Below are 25,822 nucleotides of genomic sequence, written 5' to 3'. Positions count from 1 at the left end.
TATAAAGTCATCAGGTAGATTTCACTGGTAATGTTTATCACTTCTACTATTGAACATGAAGTACATTTTTATGCATCCTCCTCAAATATGTCTGTTTTAAAATTTGTTGATTTTTTGTGTGTGTATAGCATACAGAACATCCCACACAATCTTACTCCTCTATATACCCACTTCCCAAATGGCACCCTCCCATAGCCTCCCCCCTCCCACACACTGGAGCCCATCCCTGTTACTGTCCTCTGTGTTGTTGACACCCCCAGCTATTCGCTAGTGCTTGCCTGTCTGCTGAATCTAGTCAGCCTATCTAGAGATCCTTGTTTTAGGAAGATCACCTGTTCCTCATCTAGCAGCAATCAGTTGTCAATATTCCTTTAGATAAGATTGGGGTCTGCTGTTCATTTTCCCAGTTCTATGCTGGGTTACTGTCTGGGAGTCTTTTGGGCCACCCTGGTCAATAATTGAAAGGAAGGTGTTGCCTGTCTGGCATCGTTTCTTGTTAAGGAGCCTTTAGCTATACATATAGACTCTTAAAAAATTATATTGACCCCATTAATCTTTGGTTATACATTCCTTTTTGGTGTTTAAGGCCCTACAGTTGACCCAGATAAACAAATTTATTTTTACTCTTAAGGTCATTTGAGGATCTGTTCTTCAGATGGGCTTGGGAGGAGCCCCTGGCTCCTTTCTTTTACCAGTTCCATCTATGTGAAGATAAGTCAAAGTTCCTGCTTGACTGTGGCTGGCTTTGCTTGGAAGCATGGAGGATATGTTTCCTCTGTGTTGACCCTCCTTTTTGTAGACTGGACATTGGCAAATCCATCTGGTGGGGTCTCCTCGGCCTCCTTGATCAAGAGGACAGGTGACTCACCACAGTTACAGGACATTTTGAGAGATGCTCATTGTCCCCTGGAACTTAGTCAACCTAGGAGGGAAAGGAGCAAAAACTGTCCTTTATTATGTCCCTCTGTCCAAATTAGTATAGGCCTCATAGTATGGCTGTTAAACATCCAAGAAAGTTAGTTCCCCCAGTCTGGTACTTTTAATTGCCATATACCATGTAAATAAATCTCGGGCAAAGACCAAATGCTCTCAGATAAACCTTGCCTAGACATATATTTCTTGATATGGTATGTATAATTTGTCAGTAGGTTGTTGGACTAATATGGTTCCCTCTGGTTTTTAAAACTAGCTAGGTATTATTTAGCTCTCATATTATCTATCCCTTCCACCATGGTTTCCCCATTTAAGGTTCCCCTGTTTTTCCCATTTGTCCATTAGTAATACCCTTCTCCTATTTGTCCCGCCTCTCTTGAGCTCCTTCTTTCCATTTATCCCCTAGGTTCCTAGTATAACCTTCCCTCCCCTCTCCCCTTAACCCCATTTTTATCCATAGCTCCCTTGTTAACACCTGTTTTCTACTGTTCTCTTTCAGATTCTTTCTTTTCCTTTACCTCCCTGGTTCCTTTTCATTATCCTGGTTCGTGTAGTTATGTCTGAATACATACTCACTTAAAAGGATTTGGTGCTAGGATCCACATATGAGGGAGAACGTCGTTTGTTGTTGTTGTTTTCTGAGTCTGTGTTGCTTCACTTAGTATAACAGTTTCTAGTTCCATCTATTTACCTGCAAATGTCATGATTTCATCTTTCTTTACTGCTGAGTAAAACTCCATCGTATAAATGAACCATATTTTCATAATCCACTCGTCAGTGGAGGGACACTTAATAGCTCTTTTTAAAGATAGTTCTCATTGATCCAGGAACAAGCATATTCTTTTGGGTTTTGTTCTCTCTTTCTTCTTTCTTTCTTTCTTTCTTTCTTTCTTTCTTTCTTTCTTTCTTTCTTTCTTTCTTTCTTTCTTTCTTTCTTTCTTTTCTTTTCTTTTCTTTTCTTTCTTTTTTTTTGACAGTGTCTCCCTGTAGGCCCAGCTGGCCTGGAACTTGCTATGTAGACCAGGCTGGCCTCCAAATTACAGTACCCAAGTTCTGAGATTAAAGGTATATTCCACCACACCTGGCATGAACGAGTATATTCTTCAAAACAATACTTAAGACTGAATTCTATTACTCTACACACTTCCAGTGTTTTAAATAACCTTAACATGTAAAGGTAGGAAGTTACCTTGTCTACATGTAAAGGTAGGAAGTTACCTTGTCTACTAAATTCTAAATTATCAGTACATGTGGTTTTTACCAGCCATTTGTTTGGACACCTTAAGTTAAATAGGGAAACCGTAATGTTAGCCCCCAGTTTCCATTCAGGGAGAGAGAGGAGGAGCCAGAGAATTTGCATGACCACCACAGGACCACCTGGCCTGGATTGTGAACATGAGTGTAGGAATTAATGCATGGATATAGTCAGTATTGATGTGAAAAGTTTTCCAACTTTTAAATCTCAGAATGGTCACAGTTGGAACTAATTCTAGTTTTTTCTCCTGATTTAATAACTGTAATATGTAGCAAAGTCAAGGAAAGCTAATCTTACATTTAAAAAAATGTTTTGGTATTAGCTCCTAATACTAAATGAAAAATTAATTCATATCATTGCATTAATAGATACACATATAATTTATAGTCAACAGTTTAAATATGGTGAACATTATAAGCAATCATTTTTGCCTAGATTTAGATTTGCATGCTATAGACTTCTGAGCCAACTATTTTTCCAATATAGTTTTATAAAATAGAAAAGATAAAATCAGGAAACTCTAATAGATGCACCATAAAAAACATATCAAATGTGTATAATTTTCAAAAGAGAGTTTATGTTATTGCTAGCAATCATAATTTTATTAGCAAGGAGCCATTTTCCTTTTTATTTTTGTTGCCTGGGAGATAGAATGTCATAGTAAGTAACTGAAAGCAACAGTGTAACTGACAGATCTGTGTTTTGAGTAATCTGTCCTATGACCATTTTCTTTGAGACCAGATACTTTCCTGATTTAGGACAGCATTATTGATTTTTATGTGGGAAAATACTCTGATTTTAAACTCAGACATGCCATTTCCTCCCACTGGAAGAATTGTAGTATATTGCAACTTATGTATTTATATGTATATTTGGAGATATATACTCAGAGGGAGTTAAAGGACTTCTTTGCTCTTATTTACTTACTGTTGTATTTATTGATACTCACTATTCAAAGAATTTTTATGGAATATATATATTTAAACAAGTAACATTTATCATGAGGTTACACAGTTATTTTTAAATTGTGTAATCAGTCAGGTTTAGGCATTGGCTGTTTAATAAAGCCTGTGTCAACCAGTTTTGTAAGTAGCAGTAGAGCATCTGTGCTACTGAGATGCTACATTCTCAGCAGAGCTAATGGCACACAAGAATTGCACTGTAATGCCTTTTGTATTATTTTTGTTGTTGTTTTTAAGAAACAACAATATTGTACATTTCATAGTCATGTAAAATTGATAGGTATGTGGAATTGTGTTTCAAGGCTGGTAAATTGTAATATGGCTAATTATAGCCATCAACTGATATATCTGTTCTTAATTTTATGTCCTCCTATGTGAAACTTCCAGAACTATAGTAGACCTTCCTGAAACTTTGTTTTGAGTATGCATTGAAAGTAGCAGAGTAGCCAAGAATGTATTAAAAAACAAAAGAGTTGTCTGTTACTGTAACCATTTCATTTGTGTCATGTACTTTTGTTACCTGACATTTTTTTCAAGTGTATAGGCAGCACAGAGAGGAAGTTAGCCTTAGAATTTAATGTTAGACCTGAGTTAGTGGGGAAGGTGATCAGGTACTTTTTCTAGGAAATCGTGTGATCAGTCCTATTTTTAGAAGAAATTATTGTTTCCAGAAGAGGTAACATCACTTCTTTTTTAATGTGTGATGATTTATGAGACCATTATTTGAGGCCATTTTAGTATCTTTTAGGTACTTATAAAACATTTCTACAGATGTTTTAGAAACATTTTCTAAATGTCAGAAGTAGTCACTCTTGAGAGTACTTGCTTGATAATAGTGCTGCTTTTGTTTTGTTTAGTTTTTATTTTCTTAAGAGATTGTTTGGTGAGTTATGCTCAAGGTATTCCTTTAAAAAGTTGTGTTAGGGCTAGGGATGTAGCTCAGTGCTGGAGTACTTGCCTTGCATGTCCTGGGTTTGTTTCCCAGCACTGCTACCTACCTATCTACCTACCTACCTACCTACCTACCTAACTAACTAACTAACTAACTAACTAACTGTATTTGGTATAGCAGAAAATAATGCCATTTCTCTTTGTCTGAAGACAGTTAAACCAATATTGTTGTCCTGGCAGTTCAGAGCACTGGAATGTCAAGTGCCCCAGGCAAAGTAGACCATGAGCACACTCACCAAACCAGTGAGTGCACTGCTTATACAGCTTGCTTATGCTATTTTTGTTTTTGGTCCCCCCCCCCTTAATGGTATGTGTTTTTCATCTTTCACTTTAAAACACCTGTGTTGTTATATAAGAAATACCTTTCTTTTAGTCTGCATATAATATAATTTTGGTTTATTCAGCCAATCTGTCTTTTAATTACTGTATTTCAGCTCTTTTTACTGAATGTAATTACTGATATTTTAGAATTTAAGTCTACCATTGTACTTGTTTTCTGTTTCATCTTTTCCTTTCTATAGAAAAGAAAATGGTTCTTTGTACCCTTTATCCAGAATTCCATTTTGGATTGTAGTGTTTTGAGTGTTCCTTTTGTATACATTCTACATCATTTTTAGTTGTCCTGGAGTTGTGTTATATACATACAGTCATATTATAGTCTACTAAGTTTAGAAAACTTAATTTCTCTTTGAGTCCCTTCCTCACCCCTAGTTAGAAGTATGTTAAATATTTTCTGCATATACTTTGAGATCTATGTAAGACTGTCACGACCAGGTGAGGGTGCAGGACTCAGCTGGCCTCTAATGATGCAATGGCTGGAGTCACAGATACTTGTGTCTCTAGGGAGGTTTTTTTGGTTCAGGTTTTCTGTGCTGCTGGGATATTTGTTTCCAGTCCTTTGACTAGGAACATAGGCCTTTAGTTTGCCCTTATTTGCATTTCTGGGTGACTTTAACATCTCCCCCTTTTTGAGATTTTTAGATTTGTTTTATATATTGTTTTAAATGTATCACGTCCATGGGTTTTTAACTGTACTTACCATTGGAAAGAGGAAGAATTCATGTCTGCCTCATCTTGTCTTGGAATTTCTTTCTCTGTGAAATGTTAGTCTCTGTGAAATGTTGTTTGTACTCTTGAGTCAGTCACTTGACCAAAAGATATGGCTGACACCAAGAAAAGAAAGCTACTTTTCTTAGGATGGGTATGTTTAGTAAAATTACTATTTTTAAAACATTCAAATCAAGATAAGAGGAAGAAAAATTCCTTGAGATAGGAATTCTGAGCAATGAGTTATTTATAAAATAAGAATGATCATAATTTAGGTAAGATAAAGAAAAGTTAGTAGGGAATACATTAATTGATATGGGCTAGGAAAGACTGGATAGGATTTTAAGGAGCAGGGAAGTGGAGGAAGGTATTTTAAGATACAGAAATAAAATGAGTAACTTTTTCTGTCTTTCTGGCATATACTCAGCTGGCAAACAACTGTCCAGTCAGCTGATGAATGGGCATCTTTGGCAGGAGCAGGCAGAGCTGCACACTGATTCAGTCTACAGGGCTGCTTCTTCCTCTCCTTATGCCTTGGCCTATCCAAGAGACTGATTTGTTGGTCTTGGGGAATTAAAGATTTGTGTCATTGTGGTTTTGGTTTGTTTCTTACATAATGTGGTCAGGGAAGACAGATTAGTGCTCCAGCTCTAGATAAACACAGTAATTTAGTTAATTTAAATCAACAGTTAATTCAAATTCTGCTATGTAGTAAGGAGCATTAGGGAGTCAGGGTGCAACACTTAGTAACTTTTTCGACTTCTGTCAGATTATAGGTAGTGTGACAGATGGTGAAGCTATTTTATGAGCTAATTACTTAGCTGGAGAGATGATTTAATACATAATTGATTGTTTTAAAAGCTATATAAATAGGGTTATAAAATTAGATAGCAACGAATGACTCCGAAGGAGGGATTTGGACAAATACATAAGCAGCTGACCTGTAAGAATTAAAAAGTGAGGTGTCTAGAGATGAGCATATTCAAACCTTGTACTGACAGATGAGGAAACATTCCCAGAGTGGGGCCTTTCTCAAGGTGACAGGACTTGTAGATGACCCAAGGCAACACAGATCCCCAAATCTGGGACATCCAGAGGAACCTTATGTCTTTGTTGGGGAAATCTAAGCCTTTGAGAGTTCTTTAATGTTCTTATCTGAAAGGATTTATTTTTTAAAAAATATTTACCTTTTATTTTATGTGTATGAGTGTATTGCCTGCATGTTATAAGTGCATCCATGTGTGCATTGCCCAAGGAGGTCAGAAGAAAGGGCATTGGATGTCCTGGAACTGGAGCTAAGGACGATTGTTAGCCACCATGTGGGTGCTGGGTACTGAACCTGGGTCCACTGCAAGAGCAGCCAGTACTTTTAATCCTTGAACCATTTCTCCAGCCCTCTGAAGTTTTCTTTTAAACTTGTGCAATGAGACCGTAGTCCTGGTAAAATGCAGGGAGGATCTGATAGAGGATTCCCTTTGTGTTAGGCCTTTGAACCTGGCCGTTTCCCAAGCAGCAAAATTGAACTGTAGTTAATAAGGGGTATAGGTCATCCCCTATTAAATATTTTCTAAGGTAGTTTGCAAACATACGTGGCTAACTTACTGAAGAAAGTATAATTTCAAGAGCCAAGATCTGTATTTACTAGACTATTCTAAAAATTATTAATTATATTTAACATCTTATGGTCATTTTTTGTTTTTTATCAGCACAGAAAATGGGTCTTATTTTGCTTTTATTTTATATTGACCAATAAGCTTACTATTAAATATAAAGAAGTAAATGATTATACCTCAGCCAGGGACTATTGATACAGTAGTGGGAAGGTTTTGTTTTCTAATTTGAAATAGTGTTCGTGAAATCTGGAAACACCAATATTTATACTAGTAATCTTGTAATATTTCAGTAGCAGATTAATTGATATGAAAAATTATACATTCTTTTTGCCAAATTTATTTTACTTTAATTACTAGTATTTGATTTTTTTTGAGTCAGCTTTGTGTAGCCTCGGCTAGCCTCAAACTCACTAAATAGCAGGTGAAGATTTTGAACTTCTCGTCCTCATGTCTCAACCTCCCAAGGCTTAGATTGCAGGTGTATACCATGGCACTGGACTTCCCTTGCAAATTTTAACTCCTTGAGATAACGATGGCTTTCAGGTTGATTTCCCGTTACGGTACTGAGAGTATTTTAATAACCTCATTTATGGATCTCTTTTGATTTGGCTAAAGTGGAGAGTTGAGGCACAATCTGTTTCTAGTTCTCTGACATTTAATGACTGGCATTTCACATGTCTCCTGATTCTGATAATCTGATTAAAAGAAGCAAAATTGAGGAACTTTTAGTTACTCAGATAGGGAAGCATGCATCACCTATAGCTTGCATGTCACATTCTCTATACAAGACTTACTGTCACAGTATCCTAAGCTATTTCTATTTCTATGTTGGTTTTGCTAACTTCAACTAATTTTCTTTATTTTTATGTTGTGATTGCCTGAAAATCTGTATTTGAAAAGAAATTAAAAAAATTGTATGGTGGTTTTTTTGATTGCCTAATTCATAAATTAATGTATTTTCTATATCTCACTATTTGAAATTTATCTTCCTTTCTAAATTCCTTTTCTGCAAAAGACTAGGTAATCTGTTACTTTAAGGTATTTGATGTTGAATTTAATCTGTACCAGAAAGACTTTTGTGTGTTAACTACAAAGAAGAGAAATATTTTAGTAAAAATCTTTGAAAATTAAGTTTTGAATTATTATGTATTTTTAATAATTTATGTTGCCTGTATGTTAAAGATGAAATCTGTCTTCACATTCACACTGTTGCTCTGTGTTATTTTTAAAAAGCAAAAACAAATATGATTGGTTTATCTTTTTGGTTCCCTTTTTTATTATGCCTCCCTCCCCATCTCTCTCTGCACAGGGTGGGTATTCTGCTCCCTCCTTCTCTCCTTGGCAGGGCTCCTTCCAGGGGATCCCACGGACTGTTCCACCGCACCGCAGACAGAGTGAGTCTGTGTCTCTCACTCCCATCCTGCTCTGGCTTCCCGTTCATGGTATTTCCCTTCTGCATGCCCTGTTCCTCTCCCAGCCTCTCCTTTCCCTCCTGAGTAATCTGCAGGTATCTGCTAAATGAGCACCCCTGTGGTCTACTCTCAATTTCCCTTGACTGCATGTGAGCAAGCCTCTACTTATGGCCTCTTGAAATCTGTCAGAGGTTAATTTTATCCTAATGCTAAACCTTTTGCTGATGACCCTAGAACTACTGACATGCATCTGTCTTTAAAAGCAATTTTTTTATCAGGATCTTGAGATGCAAAAATAAAACTTGATTTTCACCTAGCTGTTTAAAAAACTGTGTACGTTGTTCACAGAGATTTGATGGACAGATGCATACTGTTTATGGATCAGACTCACTAGACCATTGCACATTTCTTTAAATATTTTCTAATCAAAGGCTTTGATTGTATTTAACTGCCATCTAAAACATATTTTTAATTTTTTTCAAGGCTCTCTTTTTTAACAACTAATATATGTTTATAATTTGCTAGCTGCTTTACAGCACAGAAGAAATGACTTTGAATGTGCATGGTTTACTAACATTTTTAATGATTCACTTGTTACTTGAGTATAGCAATTTAATTTGCATTCAGTCTGTATTCCACACAGTGTTTACTATTTTGTATTATATACTGAACTTTACCTGGTAAGTAGGCTATGTTTTCTCTTTTTTGAAAAGTCACCCAAAAAAGCTAATATTAATGGAAAAACAGAACCTTCTGGTCGTCTTCTCAGGGATTTATCCTTAACATAATTCAACTAATTTTTTATTAATTATCTTTGTGTGAAATATCAAATGTCCAAAGGGGAATTTGAAACGGCTAGGAATATGATTTATTTAAATGAAAATTCATGTTTTAACTTACTTAGAATTACGAAGTATCACCATGAATTCCAGAGAAGACATAGCTTGTTTATTGGCCTCTCCCTTTTGTGCCTTCCTTTTAATGAAAAATGGAGAGTTCATGGAGCTTTTTATAACAGGTTATTTTGCAGCAAATTCTCTTACTTAGTGGAAGCAAAAAGAAGAGGAACTATCTCCTACTACCTTTGTAAACTCTCTGCTTCACTTAGCAAGATACTTCGCATCCTTTTTGTCCTGTTTAAGGAATCTGAGCACGTGGCAGTCATAGGAAACAGCTAGTGAAGTAATAGAACCATTAACAATTGAGAATGTATTCTTAGGTTTGTTTGTAGTCAGTAGCCAACATGGTTTGAGAGACTGACCTTAGATTAATCCACCCACCTTTTCACTTACTGAAAGCCTTTAAAACTTTCCCCTCCCATCATATTTCTTCTCAACTAGCTAGAATATGGAGTTGAAGTTTAATTATCCTGTATTACAAGATAACTTGAGATTTATTTTTTTAGGATGTCCTTAGAAACATCCATCTCACTGGTTCAGCTTCTTAATTTATTCCTCTTGAGAATTTTCTTATCCTTTCCTTGGGCCATTGGCCTTCCATTGGTACCTGTTTCTTCTTTTCCACTGGGTTCAGGGCTATATTTTCATTTCTGATGGTGTGCTACAATACTGTGATCCAGACTGATCTCTGGTTTTTCTAGACCAAATCTCTTTCTACACCTCCAGTTTAGTAGAAAGTAAGATTTAGTTCTCAGTGTGAATGTATTATCCACTCAGGGTGGGTGAATATGTCTTTCCTAGAGATTCCCAAGAGAGTCTAAATGTGGCTTTCCCCCCCTTTCTCTGGAAATTTTACTTGAATTTTTTCCTACATTTTAAAATTGAGAATAAATACTAAATATTTATTTTGTGAAGTTTGTCTTCTGATTTCAAATTAAGTTTTTGATAGGTTAGCAGAAAACAATTTCCATTTGGATATCTTTCCTGCTGTCAGTAGAGACCTCAGTATTAAGTAGCACTGGTTCATTCTTTCTACTCTCAGTGTCAACTGCATTGACTTGAGAATGACAAATACCCTACCTCATAATAGGAAAACTTAACAAAACAATTGCTTCTGGCAAATGGAAAACCATAATGGCAATTCCAGATAGTTTCTCTTGCCAGAGCATATGCTTAAAGGAATCCGTGATGCTTCAGAAAGCATATTTTAAAACACCTGCTTGATGTCGTATCTAACATACCTTTCAAAATTTGCTCTTTGTTATGTTATTTGAAAGAATTTAGAATTTCTCTGTATCTTTATTTTCTTTCTGTGCTCAATAACTTAGATGGGAAGAAAAAGAAATTTTAAAAAATATTATTTTTATTTTATGTGTTTGAGTGTACTACCTGCATGTATGTGTAAGTGCACTTGTGTTGTGCAGTGCCCATGTAGATCAGAAGAGGGCGTCAGGGGAACTGGAGTTACAAACAGTTGTTAGCCACCTTGTGGGTGCTAGGAATTGAACCAGGATCTTCTGCAAGAACAGCCAGCTCTCTTAACTCCTTATCCATCTCTCCAGCCCCAGAAATGGTTTTAAAACACCAAAAAAGCATTACATGTGTCTACATCTGTCTTAATAGTTAAGCAGTTTTCTTGATTTGTTGCCTGGTTTCTAAATTTATATTCTAATAATGTTTATATTCACTGTGACTACATTAAAATCATGGATTTGTATTTTTTTAATCTTCCTCTTATATAACCTTCAGGGTATACGTCAAAAATCCTTTTGACAAGTGATGATAAATTCATTTTACATCACAACCCATTATGTATTATGTACAAATAGGTATTTATGACCTAATACATGCATATGTATATTTAAAATTAAAATACAATTCTTAAATAGTACTTTCTCTTAGGATGTAATACCCTCATATTTTCTTCTATTCTACTTACTTTTTAATTTGAAAAATGTTATTAACAATTTGCAATAAGAAAAACACTAGTATATTTTATTCCATAGATGTCTGAGTATTCATAGTTTTAACATACTAGTTTCAGCTGTGGAGGTAAGAAGCTTAGGTAGGGACTTGGGAAGTGGCTCAGTAGTGTTGAGTGTGTGAGCATAAAGATTCAAGTTTTGAATCCCCAAAAGCCATGTAAATACCAGGCAAGCATGATGACCTGCCTGTAAATTCCAGCGATGGAGAGTAGACACAGGATCCCCAAAGCGAGCTGGCTCTCAAGATTAGTTATGTCAGTGAGCTCTAGGTTTGATTCAGAAACCGTCTCAGTGCATAGTTTAGACTAGTGACTGAGGATATGTACACACATGTATATGTGCACACCATACATCCAAGGTGGGGAGAAAAGAAGCATAGGTAGCTTAATATTTATACAGTTTATATCATCATAGCAAAGCTTTTTTAAAATCATTTTTATGTGTTTCCTCCTAATGATTAAGCCCATATACCAGGAGCTATGGTGGCATAGTGATGAGCCCTGAGCAAGAGCCAGTTGTTCCTCAGTTCAGCCAGCCAGTCGTCCTGACTTCACAAGCCATTAGCCTGCTTCTTGGCCACTCCATTATGGTAGTAGTTCCAGCATCAGGTTTGGTTGTTTTTGAGTTTTTGGCTCAAGAATTGCCCTGGTCACAGGCTGGAGAGATGGCTCAGCAGTTGGGAGCATAGGCTGCTCAGCGGGAAACCTGGGTACATACCTCCAGTTCCAGGGGATCTGATGCCCTCTCTGACCTCTGGATGCTGTACACACATGGTGCACACATGTACACACAGGCAAAACGTTCATAAAATAAAAGAAATTCTTAAAAATTAAAATAAAAAAGAATTGCTCTGGTCAGGGTTCATACCCTTAATCCAATAACTGCTTCAATACTGGATGCTTGGAAATTATTCATGTATAAAGCCTTTATGTAGCGTTTGTAAAATGCAGCCATGTATTTAAGAAAAAGGCAAAAACGAACATTGGCTATGTAGGCATAGTATTTGAACTGTCACTTGATCTTCACAATAACTCATAGTCATCTATTATTATCACCCCAGTTTTATAGTAATAACAATGTAAATAAATAAATCAGAATGATGCTATTGTTTGCTTAGACTAAGTGAGCAAACTAGAATTACACTCCATTCTAAAACCAGTGCCTGATTTAGAAAGGAATGTAAAAAAGCCCTACAGAGCCATTGTAGATGACCGTTTCTTTAAAATTTAAAATTTCCCCTTGCATAATACAGTATAGTGTCTCATAGAGGAATTAAAAGAACGGAAATATTTTTATTTCCTTCTAGTCTTTTTAAAGTGAGAATCTTTTGTATTTCTAATTTTTTGTATCATATACATTTTTCATGTTTTGTAACTTAAAATCACTGTTTTTCTGTGGACAGCAGTGTATTATCACATGGAGATAATCTACTTTTTTCTGTTTGACATTGATTCTGCAAAAATTATAGGTTAAGTTTCCATGACCCAATCTGATTGACCTCAGGGTGGGACTTTAATCAATTTCATATGCTAAGTAGCTTCAGATGTAGTACTTTAATGAGAAATTAGTTCTGGGAGTGACTTTTCATAAAAATAAAATATTTTGAATGAAATGGAAATTAGAATAATTTGGTAGTAACTGAACTAAGTCTATTTCACATTAAGCCAATTTTTAATGTTGATACTGTGTACATTTTTTCAACTAATTTCAAATGTTATCTAGCATAGTTATTGATTGGTTGATTAGAAATGTGCATCTGACTCATGGTCTAGTGGCACTTCCCATAAACCTAGACGTGTGTTAATTTCTCTAAATACCTGCAGTCATGGCAGGGACAGCAATTAGTGTTTTCTATCTGAAACTTTCTATGACAAGCCACTCTATAGACTGTGGGATTGTTTCTTTAAGCCAGCGTTTGCTGCTGTGGTGTAGCACTTGCAGCACCCTGCTCTGTTGGCTATACCAAAGGAACTGTACTATTAAGATGCAATGTAGATTCTTTTCTCCTGAACTGCCCTTCATGTCATTGAGATGTTGGTGGGTTCTGTATCTAAGACATAGTCTGACTGATGGAAGTAGTCATGTCTCAGTGATTGTGTCTCAGTAGTAAATACTTTAGTCACTCTTAATCACTTTGACTTAAAAAATTTTTTAAAAGCATTTAACTGGCTATGAATTTAGAAAACCATTGAATTCAATGTTTCTTTAGTTTTTAAGTTATATATTTGTTAACAGTGCATTCTCTAAGATTTCTAAACCTGGAGGCACCATTCTGAAATCGAAAGGGCAAAAGAGTTTTTCTTTTTGTTTCCAAACATAATTGGAAATTGTGATTAGCTTTGTGTGAACTCTAGACAAAAAGTCTTTAAATCTAGTTATAAGTCTTTTGTCTTCATAGTGATGTATAGAACTTTATGTATTATTTAAGACATAAGTTAGATTATACCTTTAAGTCATCTTTAATGCTGTAGCAGCAATAAAAATAAACTAATAATTACTACATTTCATTTACCTCTGTAATGTTCAAGAAACTTTTTAAAATTACTAAAAAGTTAATTTCTACTTTCTCCTTCATAAGGCATTACATGGGGCCTAACTTCCTTATGCCTTTGGAATGTGATTATTCAATTGTGTCAAAATCTTTTTAGTATTTCATGTGATAAAATTCAAGTGATTCCTTTGTGTGAGAAGTTTTTCGTATACTTTGGTATAGGCATGAATATTTGTACTAACTTGTGAGCCACTTTAACAAGAAAGTATAAATCTATTAAAATGCTTTAAAATATGCAAATATGTTAAGTAAAATAATGAGTAGTGCCTAGAAAAGCACAGCAATAGCAAACAGGTCCTCATGGCTGCTGCCCCTTTGTGGCGCTCCTTGGTGTTGTCTGGTCTCTGATGCCGGTGTCCTGTCTTCTTCTTGTCTCCGCTCTCCCATTGTGCCATTGGCAAGGAGTTGAGAAGTTAGTGCATTACTTCTCTGACAAAGCGTGGTACAGTACAATTTCAGATTTTTTCCCTACCACCTTCCTCATGATCACTTTTTGCTTTTCTTTTTCCTCCCAGTTTGCATGATGCATGTCAGAGCATGCATGAAATTACAGGCATGTTACAGATTACTCCATTTCCATCTTCCCTTTAACTTTTAAAATGTATTTAATAATAACAATAATACTGTATGTGTCCCAGAAAATAACTTTAGGTATTTCCTGTGTTATGCGATAACATTTTTACACTTTCAGAGTATCTGCTGTTTTCTACTTTGCACATTTTTACTCAGTCAGGACTTGGCATTTTAGTTGCCATCTTTTCCTAGTGACCCTAGAGGAATGCTAATGGAACCCGTCATGTGTACTTTTCCTCAACTAATGCTCGAGATTTTGGGGTTCCTATGAGACAGCACAGATTCCACAGCTTTCCTCACTGATGAATGTTCATTTGCTTTTCTCAGTGTTTTCCTCTTTGGATCACTGTGGAACCACCTCTGTCCAGACAGACTACTCTATCCAATGCCTTGGGTTTGGTGTCTAATGGTTATTCTTTGTAGGCAAGAATCAACTAAGAAGGAAATGGAATTTTTCAGGAAAGCTAGTACCTGTATGAGGGTAGTGACTATGTAGGGTTTTTTTTAACTTACAATAAAACTTTAAAATAATCATCTGATTTATAATCTGAAAGCTCATGGATTTACAAGTACCTAAATAACACATAGTAATGTTTTAGTGCTGCATTTTAAATTCTCTCATGGTTCAGAATCTGCTTTTGCCATTTGCTAAAGTATGTGAAATTTGGACAGAAGGCTCATTAAACATCAGTGTTTCTCATTTAGAAAAAGAAGAGGGTACTGGCTGTTGACACAGCCCTTTAATCCCAGCAGTCAGGAGGCAGAGGCAGGTGGATCTCTGTGAACTTGAGGCCAGCCTGGTCTACATAGTGAGTTCCCAGGACATCCAGTGCTACATAGTGGGACCTTGTTTCAAGGAGAAAAAGAAGAGGATAGTATCTTCCACTTTCAGCAAAAGTAGACATCACACATGTGATGGGAACTTGGGAGGGAAGAAGGAAAGCCTTGTCTCTCTGTCTAGAGCAAAACATTTCTTTGTTTTTAATGTGTTAAGCATTATTTTAAGTACTTTGTATGGATGTTACTCTTCACAGAATTCAATTATGAAGTTCCATTTTGGAATCTGGGATCATTTGCCCAGTATCTCACCAATTATAAGGCATAGATCCAGGACTCAAACTCGTATCAGTCTCATTCTAGAAGCTAAGCAATTAAGTACTTTGACTAGCTCCTTCACAGAGCCTCCTGAAAATTCTTCCTGTGCTTTACTGTACTTTTCACATTCTAACTCTAGTTCTTATGTCCAGGAAGAAAATAAAGGAATCTTCACTTTGGTGTTGGAATTAGATATGCCTGCTGACTTAAAATATGTAGACACTCAGACTATTGAACTATGCATTTGAGCCTAGAAACCTCATGTTCTATAGAAGCCAATTTATTTTTATGATGATAAAAATTTTACCAGACACAGTTATAAAAGAGCCATACCTTTAATTTGTCATGTTATACCTCTCATAGGCGACATATATTGAGAACATGTATTCCTGTATGCTAGGAAGCCCTATGCTAAGAGCTTTATGTTTCTGTCATATTGTTAGACTTAGAAGAGGAAAACAGTTTAATGCTTGTTGGTATAGCTTTCCTGGGCTCCTAAGTCCAGAGATGCCTAACCTTAAGTAAAAAACATTTGGTGGCTAAACTTGTAGCTCATTATGAAAGGTACTTGTATTCAAGTGAACACCTGAGTAATTGTTCTAAACATGAAGTAAGTTAACACCAAACTTAAAGAAACTAAGATTTATTTACTGTTATCAGATTTATTTGTCCGTCAGTTTTTAAAAATTGGTTTTTAGTTAATCATTAATGATCTATTATTGACCTAATAGAAAAGTCTCCCTTTGGCAATTTATGGCTAATTAAGCCATTCTTAAATAAACAGCTGATACTCACTCATTTTTACAACAGGCATATATTTAATCCCCACCACATGCCAAATACTAGGAATATTAACTACTGTGAAAGCCAGATAAAGTGTGTCAGTGTTTGCACAAGAGTTCATAGTCTCTTGTTATCTTTGCAAGCAGTCTATATAGGTATTTCAGATTATCATTGAAGATAATCAAGCCTTTGCAAACCCCCACCCCCCCACCCCCATTAGTACCTGTTTCTGTCGCTGTTGATTTTGACACATGTAACTCTTTAACCCGAGTATTTGCAGAATGGTATGCTGTTCTGTAAGAATTGAAGTTGCTGTACCCAGTTAAAGATGTTGGACATGAGGCTACTTCTCAGAGCTTCACTAACAAACCCCCTGCAAATTCCACTTAAGTTCTACTCCCATGACTACAGGATGTTGCTGAATCCCCCAGTGGTGGTGGGCTTTCTTATGCTTTCTGGGTTTTGTGGGCTAGTAGCTATGAAATGCATGGATTGATTTGTACTTTCCCAGAGACCTTGCCCAGATACAGGAAGTACTCAAATTTCCCTCCCTTCAAATCTTTCGGTTTTGTCTCTATCCCAATATCCTGATTTTACCCCTAATTTTTTACCTGAGTTGTTGAAGGTAGCTTACTTGGACTGTTTGGCAGCTACTACCTGGCTGTTTCTTATGGTCTCTTCCCTTCAATACGCTTCTCACTGGTTCTACCAATATGGTCATCCTAAATGATCTATGCTTAGCATTCTCCAGTAGCTCTACTCGGCCAGCATGAAGTCAGAATTGCTTAGGTTGGTGAGTTCCTTTAGGAGCTGGCCTTGCCTACTCTCCCACAGCAGTGTTCTCTCCATATTCTGCTGACGTTTGAAATGACACAGCAGCTTGTTCACTGTTTGGCATGGCACATGTACCAGCCCACTTTTTAGAATGCCCTTTCCTCTGTCTACTTGGCAAATTCCTGCTCATCCTTTAAAACCTCAGTTCAGATTCTTTACCCTTTCTGCATGCCTTTCGTGACCTCTCCAGCCAGGTTTCTGTTTTCTTTTCGATCCTGGCCTCCTTCAGGAGGTCCATCAAGCACAGGAAGAGTTGTGCTCACATCAAGGTTTCCTCACTCCTAGTACTGTACATTTAATAGTCATTCAAGGACTGGGTAGTCTTTGGGCTATCCATGAGGACATGAGATCTTTATATTCATCCTAAACGTGTAAAAGGACATCTTTGGTGGGCATAGCACAGTAGTGTGTAGGCAAGATGAATTATGACATTTTGCCTTTATGTAAGTTTAGCATTTAGAAAAAATTTACTGTAAGCAACAGACCAACAATGTACATCTATATTGTTTAGTAGTGTTAGGGGTAGCTCCCTCTTTCTGGATGGCAGCCCAGTCCATGTGGGAAGCTTCTTCCACAGTTGTCACCTTGTACCTCACATTATAGAACTCTCTTGTTCTCTTTGAAGGAGACTTTTTTTTTTGGTCTTTTTGAGACAGGGTCTCCCTGTAGCCCCAGCTGGCCTGGAACTCCCTATGTAGACCAGGCTGGCCTTGAACTTACAGAGATCTGCCTGCCCCTGCCTCCTGAGTGCTGGGATTAAAGGCGTGCACCACCACGCCCAGCCTGAAAGAGACTTTTTAACAGTGGAATTTCCCAAATTATAGTTTATAAACATGGGACATGTGTTTTGGAATAGGGAAATCATGTCACTAAAATTAACCTCTGATAAAATGCAAAAATCTGTGTTATTTATCATGTTGAAATCACTGATTGATTTAATGTAATTAGGTGATAATAACGACTTTTATTTGTGTAACTCTTTAGTGGTAATTCCTCAGGGAAAAGACTCACCATGGTATTCTTAGAAACCTTGTCATTTTCTAATTTTTCAGCGTTGGAAATGGAGCTTCGTTACATTGAATATACGCAGCATGTCTCTCTGACTCTGCTATGTCCCCACATATTTCTCTGATTAACAGTGACCGATTGGGGAATGTGAGTAATCAGCAGGGCAAATGGATAACTCATCTCCAGATCACAGTGGACCTTTTCTTGAGGCATGGCTGTCTTACTTCTTTGTCTTAAGTAGAAAAGCATACTTCTGTATTATCCCTTGGGGCTAATAGCACCTTTTTGTTCCTCCGGCAATAGATGTATTACAACGTGTCATTTTTTAAATTGTCAGTGATATTTTCAATTCTTAAATTGCTTTGAGATTTTAAGAATTGGGGGAGAATGCCTTCCTGCATTTGAAGGTGGAAGGAGGAGAGACGTCCCCATGCACTTGGTCACTGGTGCTACCCTTCTCCTGCCCTCACCTTGGGTAGATTTGACATCTGTAGCAGGGCCCTGCTCTGTTTTCCTACTGGTCTTTTTGAAGTTTTCAGTCCCTTTTACATGGTCACCAGGAAGCTTTAAGGAGAAGCTATTGAATTAATTAGTGGTGGTTTTATTTTAATGTATTGTGTTTGAAGGACAGTTCATTTATCTCTGTGATAATTGATTATGAAAATGTCCATTGTCTTTACAGTTGGATATTTAGCTTTTGGCAGCAACCGGGTTGAACTTTATTTTAAACATTCTACAGTAAGATTTAATATTAACATCCCTCTGTGTGGAGTGATTTTGATTATTGTTTTCTCTTTTTAAATGAATACTAATTATTTGAGAATTTTATACATGCATACTTTTTTTTTTTTTTTTTGGTGACACGGTCTCCCTGTAGCCCCAGCTGATCTGGAACTTATTATACATATATAGACCAGGTTGGCCTCATCTCACAATATCTACCTGCCTTTGCTTTCAGAGTCCTGTACTAAAGTTGTGTACTACTAGGCCTAGCTCATGCAATGTTTTTTGATCATATTCACCCCTTACTCCTAACTCCCCAAATCCATCCCCCACTCAGCCCAGCTTTGTGTCTTTTTATTTTAATTACTCACCAAATCCAATGTGCTGCCCATATACTCAAGAGTGTGGGGCTATCCCCTAGAACTTGGTTGATCTACCAAGGCTACACCCTTAAAGAAAACTGATTTTCCATTCCCCAGAAGCCATCAATTGTTAATAGCTCCTCAGCTAGGGATGGAGGCTCATGATCCCCTCCCTGCTCCATCCTAGAATGTTGACTGACTTGATCTTGTGCAGGTCTTGGTATTATTGCTTTCTTTTTAAGTACTGGGGGAGCATCAGTCATCCTTCTGTATCCTAAGCCTGTTCTCAGCCACCCCCAGCCCTGTTGGTCCTTTCCCTTGCTGCCAACCCTGGGCATCCACTTTTACAGTGCTGGTCAAAGAATGAAGGAACACAAATGATGCAGTAAAAAGACCCATGCCTGTAGGAGGCACGAGAGGTACTGTGTAGGTTTCTTGTGGATTAGCACGGTAAAAGTTATTCTGTTAGTGAAGAATGATCCTTAAAATTCATGGTTATTCATGGTTCAAAACCCTTTTCCAATTAAATAGAAAGTATGTGTGGGAGACGAATGATTACTGATTTGTGTAAACCCACCCCTGTGTCCAGACAGGTCCAGTAGTCCCTGACCCTTGTATCTTACTGATTTGAGAAGGCACCCTTTCTCTGTTTTTGTGGAAGGTGACTTCACAGTGAGCTACACAGTACATGTGAGGCTGGTTGGCCTGGAGAACTTGACTGCTGTGTATTTTCCGGTTCTAGGCAGTTGCATGTTGGTGCTGCTCACAGCTGTCACTGCCAAGACTGACAAGGCATAGGAGTGCTAGGGGTTGACTCAGTGCCTTGCATATAGTGGGCTAAATGTATTGACTACTTGTGCTGAAATCATTAGACTTTCACCTAAACTGACGGTACAGTCTTTATTTTAAACTTTGTCTGACGATAATTCTTGGCAGAGGTATAGCATTTGGTAACATCCATGAGAAGCAAGCTTTAAAATGAGTAATGTTCTGAAGGTTACTGTGAAATGTGAGTGCTACTTAAGGAGGGTAAACCTCGGTGCTGTAGAAGTTATTCTCTTGGGTTCCTGTGTAGATAAGTCACAGATAATGAATCTAATAAGGCAGGGGCTATTTTTCTCTCTAATCAGGACTCAAGGTTTTCTTTGCTTTCCATTTAATTTTGTATTTTGTTCAGTGTTCACTGCTTGTATCATTTTTTGTTTGCATTATCACTTTTAAATGTGTGTCATGAACTTGCTTGAATATTGCAATTCTTTTTTTTTTTACTTTTGAGAAATCACATATTTTCCACATTAAAGATTAGTAGGTTGGCAGTACTACGTAACTGGACTTGCATGAACTCTGAGTGGATTTCTAATAAATTGTTGGTAATACTGTTTTTAATTTTAACAGCCTCAAGTACTACAGCCTTCCAGCAGCCTTCCCAGACCCACAGACCACACCCAGGGAAAACTAATAAAGCCACAACATACCGAGGCCCACAGTGAGCATGCAATCCAGGACATGTATCAGGGTGGTGCACATCCAGATGGAAGCTTTACACAGGGCTTGCCACAAGAAAACGACTATGGTTTGGAAGACCGTTCATCTAGCCCACAGTTCACGATAGATGTAGTGAAGGATACACCTGAAATTACTCCGAATGTGACCATGAATGCTCAAGAGCCTTATCATTCGGCAAAGAATCAAATTAGTGATGTGCAGTTTGAACCTACTCCTCCTCAGACACCTCCCCAGTCAAGTACAGTGGACCAGACTAAGAGAGTTGGAAAGAACCGGTCTCAGCCCACATCCTTGCAGCTTTTAAAGCCGTCCATCTTGAGTTCTTTGGCACCTCCTCCAGATTCTGAGTCATCTCCAAGTAGGACTTCCACTTGTAAGAAGTTACCAGTAATCACACCATGTAATTCAATGAAACTTCAGCTAACATCTAGTCAAACAAATCTTGCAAATAATTTAAATCTTAAAGTATCTAAACTCCGCCCCCCGTCTGGCCCTTTCAAACAAAAACAAATAAGCAATTCCCAACTACAGCCTCAAAACTTCCAGGCCAAGACAAGCATCCCACGGCCCAGTGCACGGCAAAGAGAAATCCTGCAGAGTCCTCATGGCAGTTTGCATTCTGGGGATTGTTTGGCCTCTAATCGATACTCTCGTCTTCCTAAACCAAAGATACATTAAGTACATAGCCATCACCTGCCAGTTTGTGTTTTGAAAACGGTCTGCTCTGTAATAGCTTTATGTGCAGTTTGCTACTGTGTTGGAGGTTCCATTATAGCAAATCTTAAAATTAAAATGTGGAAGCTTCTACTGGTTTGGCTCTTCCATTTTATATCTTGGTTGAAGTCTATACCATATGAACATATTTGTCTCAGGTAAACACAAGTTTACTTACCCATCTCAGAGGCCCTCCACAGTCTCCGTGCCTCCTACCCACCTCTCTGCACATCCAAAAAAGTAATATTCCACTTAAAACAGGCAAGATGTGTGTTTTGCTCATTTAGTTCTGTCGTAGTGTCCATATTGACTCTGGTTTTCAGAACCCTACTCCTTTGTTTATCCCTCCTGTGACTGACTACTGTTTTACCTAAAGATACATAGTACAATGGAAGGTGGTAATCTGTAAACAGTTCTGGCCAGTGTTTTGTATATTTAAGAGGTCTATGCAAAAGCTTTGTGATGAATAAAGATCAGGCTTTTAATGGGAAGTCCATGTAAGTTTTATTTTTCCTTTCTAGGATCATCAACCCAGTTCTACTGTTTATCTTTTTATCAGACAAATCCCCAGGCTGACAGTATTCATTTTATATATATAACACCTTGTTTCACACACACATATACCATTTGCTTGTATTTCTACTGGATAAATTTGGAGAGCTTGAAATGCCTAAAGGCATATCATTTGTAACCTCTGTTCGTGTTAGAGTTTTGCTAGCAATTCAGTTTTGAATTTGAATCCATCATAGCTATTTTAAGGTTCCACAAAATACATTTTAAATTAAGTATTGTAATATTTCCACTTATTGGCTTTGCTAATATTCAAAGACTGGAATAATGGACTTGAAATATTTGCACAAAATATTGATGGAATAGAAGTATCCTGTTCAGTGGGATTTAAAATTTGTTTTCTGTAGCAAAATAGGTTATAACATTTTCAGAAAAAAAAATACATTTAAGGCTAATAATAGGTTTACTTTTCTGAGTTTCCTAGGTTTCCCTTTTCTGTAAGTTTGAATGACAGTTTCTTTAAAAGTAGATTTGGGAAGAAAAAATTAAATTGTAGATAGGAAACTGTACCTCATTAAAAGATATTATTCATTTTAATGAGCTACAAAAGGTAGCTGTGACTGTGGATAGGAGCTCAGTTATGCTGGAGGCCACTTAAATTTACGTTCTGTTCTTCCAAATAATGTCGCCTTTAGGCTGTCATCCATAGCTGCTTTAATTCAAATTAATAATTTTCAGACAGATAACCTCACAAGGTCAATTTTGATTAACTGACCACAAAAAGTATCAAAAGGAATTATGGCCCCAAAAAGTATCAGAAGGAATTATGAAAATCAGATGTAAAATTATTTCCAGGGATTCCTTTAAAAATGTATATATGTTAAAATATCTGCCCCTTTCTAAGTGACAGCATCAAGCGCATTAGTGGAAATTTCCAAAGTGCTGTGTGCTGTCATTTTGATGCAGTCTTTACTGGTCCGAACCCCTCAAGTGAATGTCTTGGGTTTAGGCCCAGATGAGCACACTGATCTAGTAGCATACACTCACAACATAGCGCTTCCATCAGAGAAAGACTGATGTTCAGGACATCCTGCACATAGTGCAGACACCATTACCATAGTTGTCACACTGTCCACACAGGGTTCCTTGTTGATAGAAGTGAACCAGGGTAGCTCTAGGTACACGTGGTACATGTTTCTACTCTATTCCCTAAGATAAAACATGCTCATGAATTAGTATGGTTTTAATTGACTTAGAAGATTGGTATAGGCATTCACAAAATATTTTTATAAGTTGGTCTTATCCTTAGGGGAAAATCTTAATTTAAATTTATTTTTAAGCCCCTAGGGTGAGGAAAATGTCTTTAATTGTCTGTTATGTAGAAATGTTGACTCCAGCAATTTGTTTATTCTAGTATTTTTCCCACTCTGTTTTTTTCTCCCTGATGAATTTGCAGAAATGTTAATCCATTAGTTCACCTTCTCTGTACCTTTTTCTTAATAGACGATAGGCTCGTGAATATAATTTTCTATTTTTTCTTTTTTTATGGTTGTTGTTTGAGACAATGTCTCATGTATTCCAGGCTGGCCTCTAACTCCCTGTTTATCTGAAGATAATCTTGAATTTTTGATCCCTCTGCCTCTACCTCCAGAGGGCTGGGATTAAAGGAGTTAGCCACCACACCTGGTTTATGTATTGCTGGGGGGGCTCATGAATCATAGAAAAGCACTCTACCAAGTGAGCTACATACCCAGCCCTCATCATTGTAATTTTGAAGCATAATTGTTGAGAAAATACCTAGGATGCTTCCATAAACAGCATCGAGTATTTGCCTGCAGTTTTCCTTAAAAGCTGCAAGAATACCATCTTGTCTGCTGCTTAGTAAATGTTAAATTAGAATGGAAGTGAGGATATAACGCTACTGAATAATCAGAGGCCATGCTCGGATTTGGCTTGATCGCTCTTTATTGCTCTGTAAATCAGCTCAGTGCCAAGCGTTCCTCCACAGAATTTACTTGTTCTTTTAGCTCTCTCAGTGAAAATGGTTGAAGTGGTTGACTTCTAAGTCCTGAGGAAAGGGGTTGGTTAAGTTTACATTTATGAAAGAGAAAAAGGTATGGAGAATTATATATTTGGCTTTTAATAGGATGCATTTCAAAAAAAAATTATTTTTGAGTTAGGTGTCGCTATGTAGCCCAGGCAAGCTTTACATTCATTCACGATCCTCCTGCCTCAGTCTCTCAAGGGCTGGTGTATAAGCCAGCACCAGCATGCCCAGATGGATATCAATATTTTTGAAAGAAGGCTTTGTCTAAGATGTTTATTGGCACAGGGAAAGTGCCTTTAAGGCATTAAGGGATTATAGAGTTGTATCATTTAGAAGATTTCTAATAACTGATACCATTTATCTGTTATTCTTGGAGTCTCATTTTTCATTTGTGCAATATTTTCAGGCATATAGACTACTGTTTGTTGTATTTATATAGATATTAGGGAACTTACTAAGCATTTTAAAAGTAGAAATCTGAATATGAAAGAAAATATCAGATATGCACTTTAAATGAGCTTAATTGCTTGGAGTTGTGCCTGAAATATCAAAATGCCTCCTGGGTGTGGCTTTGTTTAGTGAAGTGAATTTCTGTCACTGTTGCTGTTCAAAGATATCAGTACAGCCTTTCACAGACCTACACTCCCAGCATGTCACTTTGCCCATTGTAGTACTAAGTTTTCTTTGAATGCCCATTGTCCATTTTAAGTATTTTACTCAATACATCAAAGAGAATGGGACCCCTGTAGCTGTCACTTGGAAAAGGTCCCGTGGCATAGATTGTGTTCCAAATGCAGGTGCACTTCTGGATTCCTGGGCTCCTGGGCACTGGGGTTGCATTGAAGGCCAGTAAGACTGCAGCACCAATTCCACACCCTCTCCATTCCTACACAGTAGCTTTCGTGTTGCTGAATTAACTTGGGTGGTTATGTTTGCATGCTTATGCACACATTTGAAAATTAGTTAGAACTGTAATACAAATACTTATTTTCCCTGGGGATGATGGCCTTGCTCTTTTCTTAATTCTGATGCTTGAATTCCATCTTCTGTTGGTCTTTCCAAATGTCCTTTTTAAGTTTTCTGCTGCAGCAATTTGAGAGGATCCATTTGGAGAGGTGATTATGAGGGTTCTATAATTATGTTATTGATGAAAGATTATGTCTTAATCTTGTTGGGGAAAAACTGCTCCCTTTCTCCTTGATAGAGCTTTGCCATCATGACATAATGATGGCCCTAAGAATGTAAAATCTCTTTTAAGTCATGACTCCTGAGTATCTAAGTCATGGCTAACAAAAACCAGAAATAGTATCTGCAGTGTGTTTTTCCCGTGGAGTTTCAAAACCACTTCAGAGTACATAATGTATATTAGAATTTGCCTGTAAAATGAATTATGAAAATCAGATGTAAAGTCTCTTTCTTGAAAATGTTGGCATAGTAAATAAAAATAAAGTTCATAATTACAAAAAGTTGCTTGTCCTTCCATTGTTTCCTGATATCTCTTTCCCACTAACACACATGATACCATTCATTTGCTGGATTTTATTTTCAAATTTGGATGCATTTACAAACTACCCTCCACACACATCGAACACAAGCTGTGATGTGTCCTTTCACCTGTCACAGCTGCCCACTGCTTTCATTTGCTTTTGAGTAAAGTGTCTTTACCTTAGGAAAATATTGGAACAGCATACTGATAAAGATAACAAATATCCGAAGAAACTGCCTGGATTAGAATGCTGTACCAGAGGGAAAATGTTGTCATTTTAATTACTTTTAATAATTTTCAAAACAGTCCACGTATAAAATACCTTGGAGCAAAAAGTTGTTATAATAAAATTTTGCATACAAATGGGGAATGTATTTCCTAATGTAATCAGATATAATGCTAAAAGTTGATATAATACTGTTGTATTACAAAGTGGTTATGTACATACTAGAAAGAAGGTGAGGGACATTTCATTAATAAGTTTGACAATGGCATTCTCTTCCTCTTAAGATACCTGTGTTGGGACTGGCTAACTGGAGATGGCTTAGTGGTTAAGAGCACTTGCAGAGGACC

At 37.0% G+C, this 25,822-nt stretch overlaps 1 protein-coding gene across 8 annotated transcripts in view; it reads left to right on the top strand.

The window, feature by feature from the left end:
- Ccser2 (coiled-coil serine rich protein 2) overlaps positions 1-25,223 on the top strand; it is a 190,698-nt gene extending 165,475 nt beyond the window's left edge. For 4 of the 8 annotated variants that reach the window (XM_008835582.3, XM_008835579.3, XM_029564728.1 and 1 more), the window contains one exon: positions 20,382-25,223. In XM_008835582.3, the coding sequence (XP_008833804.1) occupies positions 20,382-21,170 (789 nt within the window). In that variant the 3' untranslated portion in view covers positions 21,171-25,223. Of the gene's footprint in view, positions 1-8,070; positions 8,204-20,381 lie in introns of all 8 variants that reach the window. The other 4 variants (XM_029564730.1, XM_008835590.2, XM_029564729.1 and 1 more) reach the window with 3 other exon arrangements.
- Positions 25,224-25,822: the final 599 nt, after the last annotated feature.

Source organism: Nannospalax galili, unplaced genomic scaffold, assembly GCF_000622305.1.
Source record: "Nannospalax galili isolate Female #2095 unplaced genomic scaffold, S.galili_v1.0 scaffold57, whole genome shotgun sequence".
Taxonomy (NCBI): domain Eukaryota; kingdom Metazoa; phylum Chordata; class Mammalia; order Rodentia; family Spalacidae; genus Nannospalax; species Nannospalax galili.
The sequence above is the reverse complement of the archived record's forward strand: the minus strand, read 5'-3'. Positions and strand labels throughout refer to the sequence as shown.